The sequence below is a fragment of the Cupressus sempervirens genome, chromosome 8 (genome assembly GCF_028749045.1).
Source record: "Cupressus sempervirens isolate cs-2001-9-10 chromosome 8, ASM2874904v1, whole genome shotgun sequence".
NCBI lineage: Eukaryota > Viridiplantae > Streptophyta > Pinopsida > Cupressales > Cupressaceae > Cupressus > Cupressus sempervirens.
This window is the reverse complement of record NC_143125.1, coordinates 849,796,665-849,811,366: the sequence shown is the minus strand read 5'-3', so window position 1 is coordinate 849,811,366 and position 14,702 is coordinate 849,796,665. Positions and strand designations below refer to the sequence as shown.

Here is a 14,702-nt window from a genome sequence, read left to right as displayed (position 1 = left end):
TGGTGATTTGAAGGAGGAAACTTATGTTGCACCCAAAGCATTTCATTGAGAAAGGTAAAGAAAATCTTGTAAGTTAAAGAAATCTCTATATGGTTTGAAGCAATCTCCTAGAATGTGGTATTAAAAGTTTCACGCCTAGGTGTTGTCCTCGGGAATTCTAAGATCAAAATTTGACCATCCTATATATTATAAATCTAAAAATGGTCACATTCTTATCAATCTTGTATGTGGATGATTGTTGCTTATTGGGATTGATAAAAGAATAAGTTCAAATTTGAAGTCTTAGCAGCATAGTTTGAAATGAAAGAACCATGTGCAACTAGATATATTCTTGGGATTGAGATCATGTTAACTATGTGTTGGAGAAATTTAGTATGACAACTTGCACGTAGTTAATTATTCTAATGTTACAAGGAACGAAGCTTTCTGAGGAGGATTTTTCAAAATCTCCTACTCAGATAGAGGACATGTCTAAAGTACCTTATGGGAGTGTTGTTGGCAGCTTGATGTATGCTATGTTATATACGAGACTAGACATTGTCCAAGCAATGGGAGTCCTTAGTCAGTATATGTCTAATCTTGGAAGAGTACATTGGCATGCAATTAAGAAAGTGTTCAGGTATCTAAGGGGCACGTCTGAGTATTGCTTATGTTTTCATGGTAAGCCTACTAGATCTCAATGCTTTGTTTGCATTTGTGGATATGTGGATTCAAATTGGACTGGTGACATTGGCAGAAGAAGATCCACCAGTACAAATATTTTCATGATATTTGGTGGTGCAATTAGTCATATGTGTAAGCGGCAAGAGTTGTAGTTGTTTTTCTCCTCTAATAAACCAGAGTACATAGCAGGTACTCATGCTTCTAAAGAGACCATTTGGCTTAAGAGATTGTGTTCTGATATTGGTTTTGACACTATTAGTATCTATTGTGACAACAAAGTGCTATGCAAAGAAATGCTACTTTTCGCACCGCAACAAAGCATATTGATGTACAATACCATTTTGTTCATCATATGGTAGAAAATATAAAAGTCAAATTGAATAAGGTTGTTACTTTGGAGAGTGTTGCAGATGCAATGACAAAAACAATGAGCACTAAGAAGTTCAGATAGTGTATTGGTTCTATGGGCCTTCATGCCTAAGTTGTGATACAATGACTCCTATAAAGTCTTCGTCATTACTAGGATAAGGTGACTCAACCTTAGAATGTTTTATTGATTTTTTATTTATCCATTTTTGGAAAGATGCTAAATGAGGCCAAATCTTCCACGGGGATAGAATTAAAATTAAAAAATAGAAAGCCTTCCTTTTTGGCATTTTCTCTTGGATTTGTTTTTCATGCAAAAGTTGAGCACAAAGGAAGTTTTTTAAAATAAGTTGTAAATACATTGAATGTGGACGCTTTAGACAATGTTTCCTTTTACACTAAAATTATATATATACAATGTGTTGCAGGAGAGAATTGTGTGTGTGTGTGTGTGTGTGTGTGTGTGAGAGAGAGAGAGAGAGAGGATTGAAGAACTTGTTATGCTACCGATATTATTCTAGATTTAGTTACAACAACTAATTACTCTTGGAAAGTTTTGGCTTTGGAAATTATATTGTAACTATTAAATATTGTTTGGCAATACAATTGAGTTTAGCTATGGAGTGGTGGTTTTTCTTCCGAAAGGATTTTCCTATGTATATCTAGTGTTATGAGTTAATTTGCTTAAATCTAATTTCATATGTGTTTATCTAGTTTGCAATTGCTTAAGGGTTTGTAGAAAATTTTCAGCATCATCTCTCTTGTTAGATTTAGCATTTAGAAGCATTATTCTGCACTTTGACTTCCTTTCAAAAATGTTACGTTCTTTATTAAATTTATAAATCCAAAGAAAAGAAAGAAAAATTACATCCTTCCAATTGACCTTATCTAGATTGAATTCAAATATGCAAGAATGCTACACGAAGACTCAGGTAATAATGAATGACATCATAGCTGTCTATTTTCAAACTGTCTAGGAATGAGAATATGCTTGAAAACTGGAGAATAGAGATTGACATATGGCTGCAAAGTAAATGGCTAATTTTTTGTATTTTATTACTTTGCTCAGCCAATACAAAATGAGAGTTGCTTAGTCAATGCAAAATGAGAGTATCTCATAAAACAAAATGACACCATTGCTTTTTAACTCACTGTATTCCATAAAAAATACATTTAAATGCTGCTAAAATGAAATAACTTAGAAAGCATTTTACACCACAGTTAAGCTTCATGCTATCTAGCAATTACAAAAAAAAATCTCTTCCAGTTGTAGAAAGTATATATTTTGAGCCAAGCTTGTAACCCACATCTCAGATTGGAGAATCAATATCTATCTTTTTAAGTTAGCCTATGTGTTCCTCTTACAATAGAAATATAACCAATAGCTTCCAATCTCTAACAGGAAGGCAGACAATAATTGATAAATACAATGACATAGCCTGCTAAATACAATAATAAATATACCTCTATTTCCTTACAGCTAGCATTTCGACATGCTATATCCAAATAGTACACAAGGAACTCATTGCTTGAGATAGCCATTGATGGATTCCAAATGTCAGCAACTGTGCTTTGGTTGAGTGACAATAAAAATATCATTGGTTTGCATAGCCATTAGGATGGGATTTCCGCCACCTCCAAGCAACGGTCAAAGCTTCTTTGAGATCTGTATACTGAGCAGACCAATTAAGTTCACTCTGTATTTTTGAAGGATCGCTATACACTTCAGCATAGTCACCTGGTCTTCTCTCCAAAGAGACTACGGTTATATTGACACCAGTTGCTTTTTTGCAAGCCTCAACAAACTCCTTAACAGAACTACCTGCAGTGAAATAAAAACCAACAGCTTAAGCATCATGCTTTAATCATGATTTTCAAATAATCTTTTCTAGGATGCATTGTCTGGCATATACTATAAATTCTGACCATGATTAAAATGCATTAAAGAAACAGTCAACATTTTACTAAAATGTATGATAAAGTGCTAAAAAGTTCAAGAGGGTTATTCTTTAGTAAACATGGTACTAATCTTACAAGAGATTCTGCAGTAATGCTATTCTTTTGACACACAATTCTACTGCTGCCATTAAAGGAAATAGACTTCTTGAGAAAATAATCTGTCAGTTGCAATGGTCACTTAACAATGCAGCAAAAATCCTAGAGCTGTGTCAAAGACAAACTGTACATTGTCAGGAGACCTCAATATGCATGAACCATACAGCCATTTAGGAGCCTACCAATAGCGCATTCCTACATATATGTCAAAGTGTCAAGACAAAACGTATCATTATTACCAGTCATAATTTGTTTGACCCCCACTGCCACCTCAGTGTACCACCATGCATTGTTTTGAACGAAAACTGAATGAATATTCGAATGCACTCAAGGACTCAATATTCATGCCAACCCTATTAGGAGTTGTGGAAGACAGCTGGACCCACTGCCCAAACAGCTTCAAGGTTAAGATCAATGAACCCACTGTCCAAATGATCTTTGTATTATTCCTTGCAGAATAATAGAGGTGAATAGTACTTCCTTCCTCTGTCCTGTCAACCAGACCTCTACTCCTTCTGATCTTGTAACCAGATCACAAAACTTGCATCCAATAATCCCTTGGATCGCTTACTCGCATTCAGTAAATACTCTACTCCTTTTTTCACTTCGCACTTCATACAATACTGGATACATTTTACAAACAAGGAAAACATCTTTCCTTTATACCATATCTTCAAAATAATTCCTTGAGTCGACCTTGAGGCTTTCCTAATTAATTATAATAAGATAATTAATTAATTACAATTACAATACCACTGTTGGCTCACAGTCTATACAAAACTTCACACGTGCGATACTAGGGCTTGTGCATCTGTTGACGTCATCATTCGACTGTCCTCTATCAATGTTTGACCGCACATCTCTTTATTACATCTCAAATGAAAGATTTAATACAAACATCAGAAATTGCTTTCCAAGTACTATGTCTCTGAACTGCTCTTTGTAAATCAGGTACAACTTCTCTAAATCTTTGACTTACGTACTGTGCATTGAACCACGTCATCAGGACACTATACTAAACATGCCCATGGCTGTGCATCACCAGACAAGCAAAACCTTGTCCGTACAACTATGATCTCTCTCTGTTACTCTGTCAGTCTTCACATACTGCTATGTTGACATCAATGACAAACACAATCATGAATGCAACATGTCAATACTCCCCAATGCTTAGGATACTGCCCTAATGTAGTATCATCAGCATTCATGCTAACACAAACTCTTTCATTCAATCTTTTCACAAGATCGCTCTTGTTTTTCTATCTTTCCCTGGCTCAACACTTCCCAGTGATCAGCCTAGGACATCACTGCAAAATCAGCAAATCCATAAAGACAAGTCCAAAACTAAATGAAATGCAAACTGTATAGGCTAACCTAACATTCCACCAAGCCATTTGGAATTTGAACCTTGGAATGTCAGGCTAGAGCCATTTTTGCTTCAAAACCCTGGTTTCTGAGGGTTTACAAGTGGATCAACTTCCAAATCACAGCTCTCTTAAACCAGAGAACTCGAAACGTGCTGCAAAAGAAAGATAAAACAGAACTCTACAAACTACCAACACTAACTTAACAAAATGTCATAATGATGTACAGAAGCAGTACGGAAATCTACTGAAAGCAGAGAAAAAACTGATCAAAACTTGTCTCTCTTGATTCAACTAACTTCAAATTCAGTTTTCCAAGGCTTATATGTGCTCTTGGATCAGTTAGGACCATTCCTAACTGTTTGTCAGATCTCTTGTTGCATTCTTGCAATTTTCTAACTATATCACTCCAGACTTATCCAAGATGGTCCAAATCACCTAGGAAGCATCCCAAATCCCTAAACAACCTTAATCAATCCTATTTACAACACTTTCCAACTTTGACCACTCTTGGCTCTAGACCCAAAAATTGCTCATCAGCAACTTTAGAGCTTGCAAGCCAAAATTGGACTTCAATAGGCTCAATCTTACTAGATTTGTTGCCATTGAGTCTTATTACATTCAAAACACTCCCACCTCACCATATCACACCAAAATGACTAAGGTGCTCCTGCACTAGTATTACCACTGGGAAATCAAAAAGCAAAAAGCACTTAAAGAGGACAGGTAGCGGGAAGGAAATGAACGAAAAGAACTCCCAGAAAGGCAGATTGGACACATGGTTGATGGTGCTACAAGAGCTGGAGCCTCATAGAGGCTTTGTTTAGTTGTAATCAATGCTTTTTGTCATTTTGGGTCTTGTTCTGTGCTCTAGGATGGAGCTTTTAAACATTAATAACAATTTTATTGTGCTGGTTAGTTTAGATCTGGTTTAGGGTATTTTCATGATGACTACTCTTTCTATAGGTACTTTTGAAACTGTGATGGTTAATATTAAGGTTATTATGTTTTATAGTAGTGGATATCAGTTAAGTTTTTTGGGATGCTGTTGCTAGTTTTTGTTGGGTTGCAGTGTTGGGAACCGCTTCACTATTTTGCTGCTTCTGATTCTGTGCTTTAAGCTGTTCTATCTCATGTAAGGGATCAGGGCACTCCCTGCTTATCTGATATAAAACAATATACACACAATGTTTCATTTGAATGAATGAATGAAGATTTTTTAATAATGTCCACAAGACCATCAGTCTAAGGGACCACGAATGACAGCCTTATACAAACTCCATATTCCTTTATAAATCTAATCTCCTACCATGAATCTTGACCATCAAAGTAGTGATCTACCTTATCTTATCCTCTGCAAATAAATTGAGGAAACTGAGGAATTGAGATCATGTCTACCTTATCTTATCCTCCCCAAATAAATTGAGGAAACTAAAAACTGAGGAATTGAGATCATGTTAAATAGAGAAACATACTGAAGTATTCTCCAACTACAGAGCACCCGTCAGATATTCGGAAGATAACAGTTTGAGAAGTTCGAAGGCATGCTTAGTTTAATTGTAGCCACTTCAAATTAAGGGGAAGAATGTGAATATTAATCTTTACGTGTATTCATTTTTTGGTAATTATTGGTGATTTGGTTTATGTGATAGCTTAGCTTCTTCATTTCCAACACAACAAAAATTTGCACTCTGATCTGATTTATTTTTCAAACACAACCTGAAAAAAAGTGGCATAAAGGTGTTATATGTTGTCATGCAATGGATAAAGAAAACTAGAGGATTAGATGCCCTAAACCATAGGGTATTTAAAGTTAAGTTTCTTTATTTACAGCATTTAGGAACCCATGTAAGTATTACATGCATGTATAATACGTGTACAAAGGTTAACTTTCATACCTTTTCCTGTGCCCACATTATAAACACTGACTTGCCCTAACCGAGTGTTGTTCAGTGCCTTGACATGGGCATCAACTAAATCAGTTACATGAATATAATCTCTGATGCATGTTCCATCCCTTGTTTCATAATCTGTACCTTTGATCTGCACAGACAAATAAAGCACCCATTCAATTTCGTAAACATAGTCAACAAAGGCAAATAATATATTACAAAATGTAGAAAAAAAGTAAAATCCTTAACACCAACATATTTCGGAAAGTTGTTTTGGTCCCTGCGATGATAAAGTGTGCCTTGTACTAGTAAAGTTCAATGGTGACTAGATTTGATTACTCTAGAAGAAAGCTTACCTCCATTATGATTTTTCTATTCAGCTTAAAACTTCAAAATAAAAATATTTAATTTCAAAGACACGATCAGGAAATGCACAAAATTTAAAATTGCACTTCAACAAAATCAAAGATTATACAGATCATTAAACCCCTTTTAACTGTTTTTACAATTCCCTCGTCTCATTTAACAATATATTTTAAACCAAATATGATTATAGGCATTATATCGATTGCGAGCAAATTGTATGGCAATTTTCAGCTTCCTTTTGTATTATTCAGAAGGATGGTTCTTGTACCTGTAAACCAGGGATGATGCCCATAGCTGCATCAAAGCATGCACCAGAAATTCGACCATGATTTCGCAACTCAGGTCTTGGTGCTTCGCCAAGCCTTCCTTCAGGATCAGAGCCAATAACATTGAAATACCTGATTCAGTAGCAACAATACTAATGTTACTAGAAATGTGAGTTATCAAAAACATATTAGAGCTATGTGAGGTTTGAATTCTTATCAAGAATTATAACTCCTAAAATGAATATCTACAATGGTACGTGGAAAAAAGTATCTCTGCAAAACATATAAAAATAATGTTAGGATTAACCATGGACAGAAATAACGATTATATGCAAATATAACCAATATCAGAAAATAATAAAATCGCACAGAAGAGAACACAAGACACAGAGATTTAACGTGGTTCACCCAATCCCTAGGCTACGTCCACCAACATCAAGTCCAATATTATTATTATCCAGTGATTACAATCCGCAATTCCTTACAAAAGCTACAATCTCATCATATATTATAAAACCCCTAACCCTAAGCCATTTTATACAAACTTTTTATACTCCCCGCAAGGGGCGGTACCCCCAAACCCCCATAGTAAAATCTGGGAGGGAACCGCACCAAATATAGTGGGGAAAATTTAACCTCCAAGTCTGATTAGGCTCTATATTGCAACAAATAAAACACAGAGAAGCGCATATTCGAAACTGCTGAGAATTATGCCACAGAATACTTATGAATGATCCTAAAACTCTGCCTACTTTCCCCAGTGATGGGAAACATAAGATGCAGGTGTTCAAGTCAGATTCGACCTCCCTCCTTTGAATTGGTCTGAATTGAATATTAAGGAAAAGCCTTGAGGAATCCCATACCAACAAGGGCAGGTGGCCCGTATCAAGATCAGTTTGATTGACTACAGGATTAATGATCCTGGTAAAATCATGTGGATGACTGGAATATTGCAATGCAAACAAAATGGAAACACAGATTGAACAAAACTATTATTATAACAGATTCATAAAATAGTACGCAACTTTGCACAAGTTCCTATTGCAACTTTAGTGTGCATTGGTTCTTTTTACAGTTTCATTGAGGGGACATCCAATGCACAGTTACTAGCTGGGTTGATATTTTCCAACTTGTTTAAGGTCTATTTGCTACGTATGTTTACTCTCTATTTCAGCTCTTGAAATTCTCTTTAGCAGTCATCATGACCTGTAGCTTGGAGCCCCACTGGCCTGTTTTGGTCATCCATGGGCAATTACATATTTTCTTTTCATCATTTGCATGAGCAATGGAAAATTAATGATGATCTTTATTATGAACAATATCCATGGTCTTGCAGATTGACTAGTACATTATCATCAAATCATTACTTCTTTTCAAGTTTCTCTCTAGGCACCACAGGGAAGCATCCATGGTGATTATTTCCTGCTTCTGAATGAGACATTTCACTGATGCAGAACAGGAACTAAATATCCCTGCTTCATCTTACAAATATATATATGTGTGTCTGTGTCTGTGTGTGTATCAAGGATTTCTAGAGGGATCTTCCCATATTTAAGAGCACTACAGAGACACCCGGGCATCCTAAGGGTCTATCAACCATCCCAATGATGTCAGCAGACCTCATACAGTATCTTCCTGTTTTCACAGCATAAACAAAAAACACTTGGATTTTAAAAAAGTGTACTACCCACCATGGCCTCTGACTCATAAAGTTCAAGTGAACATTCGATGAACAATAAAACAATTTGAGAATCTAAAGAAACCACAAACAGATTGGTCAGAAAACAGTGCATAAAGGACTGGTCTGTGACTATGCAGTGTTCATGGATAACACAACTCATACATTGTCTGTCAGTAACACAACTGATGTAGTATCCAAGATGAAGTTAGAACTGCCATAGCACCCCCAACTGTGTAAGTTTGTAACCCAGAATTTTAAAGTAACAAACGTCATTCCAACCTGCAGCATGTCTGTAAATTCTTTGAGGGCTCTGGAGAATGTTCCTGCATCAACAATTTTATAAAAAGAGGTGCAAAGCATGTGTTTGAGGTAACTGGAGGACTGAAAACAGTATTGTATGTGAGCAATAAGGAAATTCAGCTCTTCATTGACACTACAGAAAAAGACAGTAGAAGGCAACCATAGCTGCACCCTCTGGTTGTAGTGTACTTTCCAAAGAAATATTACAAGGTAGAGAAGTAATTATCAGAACCGTAAAAGTTAGTACAGCCTATAGAACAACTTAATGAAAAATATAAAATTGCAATAACTCACTCAAGTTGAGTCCAAGTGACTTCAAATCAAAACTGTAGATGAATCAATATGTGTTGCTGAACCTTCCAAGATTTTAAAAAAAATCATTGGTTTTCAGTTTCAGATTTGCAATACACTTGTAATAATAATATATGCTAAATGTTTAGATGCGTAACAGAGAAGACAGAGTTTAAACATGAACAAGAAGATCATAAATCATTTAACAATGACATATTGCAAATGATAAACTGTTGACTTGAACAGTGATAAAGTTTACTGTTAATCTGTATTATAGCAATGTTTCAAGCTGATTACATATTGAATTAAGCTTAATAAACAAGCTGATACACAAACAAAAAACCAAAACAATTTCAAAAAATTTAATCAAAATGCTTAGCTATAATTCCACACTGAGTACCCAGTACTTGGGTACATGGGTATGCATACCCATGCAACCTTGACAATAATCCTTTTGTTGCCGCCATTGCCACTTTTAGTTTTTTCCCTTAAATTTATCATGATTTTGCAATTTCATGGTCAATCAAGATTTTGACTGATACAATCACAACCCATTATCAAATCACTATCTCCCATCAGTTTTTAAAACTTTTTGGTCCAAGAAAATAGGGTTTCTAGGTTTCTCAAACTCTGATGCCATTTTTCATACATTTTGTTGTTAGAAGTCATTGAAAGTAAATCTTTCATGGGAATAACTCAACAAACCAATATATATTGGTTTGTTGAGTTATTCCCATGAAAGATTTACTTTCAATGACTTCTAACAACTAATTTATTCTTGGAGTTGGTTTTAAACCATGATATTACATGGATCTCATGATGTACTAGTTGCCTGCTTATGATTATAAGCTGTTGCAATGTAATACTCAAAAATCAATAATTTGATATTATAAACAATACAACAATTGAAATGTTGAGGCAATTGTCTCCAATAATAACCCTCAACAGGGTTATTGACCCTAAATAGAAAGCAAAAGAAAGAACAGCTATAGACAACTCTTGGAAAAGATGTAAATGCCATTTCAAACTATCACATATCTTGATAAACGAACCTCAAAATGGCCATGCATATGGGACTGAATTGGCTGGAAAACAAAAGTATTTTTGGGCATGAGTTAAACCCATATCAAGTACAAAGCCAAATCACATGTGAAATTGAGCAGAGGTTCAAGTTTTCTCAAGCAAAATCATGTAGAAACAATGCAAAACACAGGTCGCTGATTTTATAGTAACAATTCCAACACAATTCCAAGGTTTGGCAAGTTTTCAGGGCATTATTTTTTCATCTCAACCTACATAGGAGATGTAGCAAACATAGAATTTTTTTGCTCAAAAAATTAAATAGATTCCCAATCATTGAATGTCTTAACCTTATTGTACAGAATCAACTGATGATAAGCAAGACCAAAACACTCGAAGGTGAATTAATGTTGGAATTAGTTCTACTAATTCAAGACAGTAACGCATAATCAACAAGCCTGTAAAAATCTCTCTATGAAATTAACAAATGTCGGTTCTTTATTATACTATCTATCGACAAGTTTTGATTTAGCAAAGCTATCTGTTGGAATTCATTAATTTCACCATATTTATTTCCTATATTTTATATATTAGTTACAGTAGTACAGCTCATATCATAGTTTGCAAACTTGTCGAGAATTTGTGAGTTCTTCCAAACAATGAATATTCGCAAAATTTGTTCATCAAGGTCTCAATGCCAACTTTGGGCCAAGTCTCACAAAAAAAACTCCCCAAGAACTTTGAAGACTCCAACCAGTTAACTTGCTGCACTAAAACACAGAGCATACACATAAAAAAATGTAACTCTTTTGCCTTGAAAACCCCTATATTCTAAAGAACAATTTTATACAGAATTTAAAGAATATTTTTTAGATATTCTGCATTTACATCAAATTGGTTCATTTCTTTTTTTTTTTTTGATGAATAGTCCTTTTCTATTAATAAATAATATACTAAGATTACAACTCACAAAAAAAGGCCAGGGGATACATGATCACCCCGCAAGAGTTCACACAGACGAAGCCAAAATCAACAAATATTCATCAAAAAAAAACATAAGAAGCAACCCTCGGGCAGCTAAAGCAATGCCAGCTAAGGGGGGTGGTTCAACTCGATCGTGAAATCCCCAATCATCCTTGGGATTGGCAGGCAAGTTGGGATTAGTCCAATCGTCAGTAGCATCATTAGGGGCTTGGTCAGCATCCATTGTATCAGGCCGCGGAGGTGAGATGGCCAAATCTAAGCGAAAGGGCCACTTTCCAAAAACCACATGCCGAAGACCAAGAGGAGAAGCTAGGGACTAGCTTGTGCCACCACAAGGCAAGAAAACCGAGCGGTGCCACCAACCACCATCACCAACACTAGAGAGCGGTGGCAGGAAGCCTACAAATGCAGCGTGTGCGAGCGGCATCCCGAAGAACTGTGCCCTCGGCAACAACATTTAGGCAGCGCGGTATTAGTCGAGGCATTTGGAGGTACTCTAGCAACAGTACAAGTCGCATTGCCCCAGTGATTGAGAAGTTCTTGAAGGTGGGCCACCTTGTTTGCTTGCACTTGAATCTGTATCATTACATTATTACAAATGCACGCTTTAGTGTACATGGCAATATTTATATCAAGAAAACTAAGTGAAAAGAACAACATTTCTATCTTTCCACAGTGAACAAAATCTCCATCCTAAAGGTATGCCAGATCTGGATAAATTTTCTAAGGATTATGGGGGAATCACCCAAAATAGCCATATGCCATGAAAAGGGTTCAGGCAAAACAACTTTAAAAAATGTGAATCCAATGCCAATAATTTTGAGCAAATCTACAAAACCAGAAAATATGCGGGAAAGACTCTAGTTGGCCACAAAATGAACACCTAGGATCCGGAACCCCACTATGCTTAAGCCGAGGCCCAAGAGGAAGACCTTGAAAAGCCAGACACCAAGCAAAATGAGCAATCTTGGGTTCTGTAATGGCACTCCAAATAGTGTCAAAGCGCTTTCTCCATTGAGAAAGGGAAGATTGCAAATGCCATCTCTGATTGAGCGTATCCACCATTGGCAGATGGGGAGAAAACCATCTATATACCAAACTTGGCTTGTAGCTGGTGAAAGGAGTGGCAGGATACCACTTCCACTCAATCCACCAAGGTTGAACAGACTGGATACCCACTTTATGAATAAAGTGGCCTAGAATTGCAGAAAGCAACAAGTCAGAAGTTTGCTGATCTAAACGAGCAAGACGATACTGGACTTGCATATCTTCCCAAGATCTGAGACTCATAGAGACCCTAGACAAAAGATCTTTAGGAGTCTTGATGCCTCGTTTGAAAAAACGTAGAGCACTAGCACCTTGAGTCTTGGCTAGGGGAATACCCTGAATGGCAAACAAAGGAGACCACCAAATGTTCTATTGGTTCAAAGAGAGCCCATCACGAAACTCATCACCAAACCAGCGAAGCCAAGGCTTAACAACTTCCCAGGCTTTCCATATGCTCTTGACAACAAAAGGGCCCTATATGTGCATGGGTTCTCACATGATGAGAAGGGTTTGAAAGCCAATCCCCTTCCATGCAGGTCTGTTAACAGGAAACCAGAGGAAATGCAATGCCGAACCAGAATCTTCCAAGCTTCATCTCCAATGATGGCATGAATAATCCATTTGGCACAAAGAGCAAGGCCTTGCTTCTGTGTGGAGAGGAGGCCAAGGCCTCCAGACTCTTTGGGGAGACAACAAAAATCCCAAGCAACTCTATGAAAGCCATGATGGTCGGAACCAGAAGCGCAAAGAAAATCACGGAGCAATCGCTCTAATTTTTGATAGGAGCCTTTTGAAGGAGCCCAACAAGAAGAATAATAGACATGTAGCTACAAGAACTTCAGAACAAATATGAAATTTGCCTGCAAAAGAAAGCAATTTCGTAAGCCAATAGTCCAGCTTCTTTGTAATCTTGGCAAGCACAGTGTTCCACAGATCCATTGGCGACGCTTGAACGACAAAAGGAATGCCTAAAAAGCGGAAAATCTCCCCGTGTGTGACCCATTTCCATTCAAACTGGTTAAGCTAAGGTGGAGCTGGCAAAAAAGACTGGCGATAACAGAGCGTTTTATGCCATTGAATGGTAGAGCCAGAGGCTTTTTGAATTCAAGGCATTATTGATGTTTTCTTCATCCTCCAAAAGAGTGAGAAAAGAATCATTAGCAAAATGACCATTGACCAACTAGGAAAAGGATTCTAGTAAAGAAATGCCACGAACCAAACCTGAAGACACGAAGTGGGCTAGCAAGTAGCCAAACCCTTCAGCAACAAGAACATATAACGTTGGAGCTAGAGGGCAACCCTACCTGATAGAACAAAAAAGCCCAAAGGCATCAAATTGGGAGTTATTGATAGTAATGCAAGCATTAGCATCTCCACAGACTGCAGAAAATTGGGACCAAAACCAAGAGCTTGGAGCACAGCCAAAATGAAAGGCCATTCAATCCAAAAATAGGCTTTAGCAAAAAAAAATTTCAAAAGAACAGATGGCTGATTGGACTTGTGAGCCCACTCCATAACTTCCCAGACAACAATGATGTTGTCAAGAATATATCTGGATTTGATAAAGCCAGTTTGCTCAAGCTACACAATTAAAGGAAGGAGATGGCGAATTGTAAGAGAAATTGCCTTAGTAATAATCTTATAGGACACATTAAGAAGGGTAATGGGCCGCCAATTACAAATATCCTCAAGATCTCCAGCTTTAGGTATGGATTTGATGTTTCCTTTGTTGATAATAGCTCCTAGGCTTTCAGAATGATAGGCTTCAAGATAAACTTTGTGCAGATCGGGACCAATATTCCCAGAGGTGTTTGTAAAATTCACAAGGAAACCCATCACACCCGGGGGACTTGTCATTAGCCATGGAGAAAATTGCCTCTTTAAGGTCTCGAAGGGTAAGAAGTTGCTCAGAAAGTACATTGCTCAACTGCTAGGCAGTTTGGAGTAATAGAAATACACTTTCTAAGGGCTCCCTCCCGAGCAACCGACTTTCCCTGCAAAGCAAACATGTTTTCAAAGTGATGAACAAAAGCTTGCAGGATGTCAAGGAGACTAGAGAGAACAAAAGTGCCTTGTTTGATTTTTTTAATCCCAAAATTGGTAGATATGAGGGAGTAGACTACAAGGAGACCTTTGCTCCTATTGCTAGAGATTCTTCTATTAGAGTTGTTATATCCATTGCTCTAGAGCTAGGGTGGAGGATTCACCAAATGGATGTAAAGACAACATTCCTCAATGGAATCATTTAGGAAGAAGCATATATGGAGCAGCCACAAGGGTTTGAGGTACATGACAAAGAGTCGCATGTATGCAGGCTTAAGAAAGCCTTGTATGGACTCAAACAAGCTCTGAAGGCATAGTACTCCAGGGTCGATAGCTATTTGCAAAGCATGGGTTTTACCAAGAG

The 14,702-nt window shown here is 37.0% G+C and overlaps 1 protein-coding gene across 6 annotated transcripts in view; it reads right to left on the bottom strand.

The window, feature by feature from the left end:
* Positions 1-2,185: 2,185 nt before the first annotated feature.
* Positions 2,186-14,702, bottom strand: part of LOC149545084 (putative UDP-arabinose 4-epimerase 3) — a 37,958-nt gene continuing 25,441 nt past the window's right edge. For all 6 annotated transcript variants that reach the window (XM_089795584.1, XM_089795579.1, XM_089795581.1 and 3 more), the window contains 3 exons: positions 6,975-7,104; positions 6,347-6,491; positions 2,186-2,851 (listed from right to left, as the gene is read on the bottom strand). In XM_089795584.1, coding sequence (XP_089651710.1) covers positions 2,625-2,851; positions 6,347-6,491; positions 6,975-7,104 — 502 coding nt within the window. In that variant the 3' untranslated portion in view covers positions 2,186-2,624. The remainder of the gene's footprint in view (positions 2,852-6,346; positions 6,492-6,974; positions 7,105-14,702) is intronic.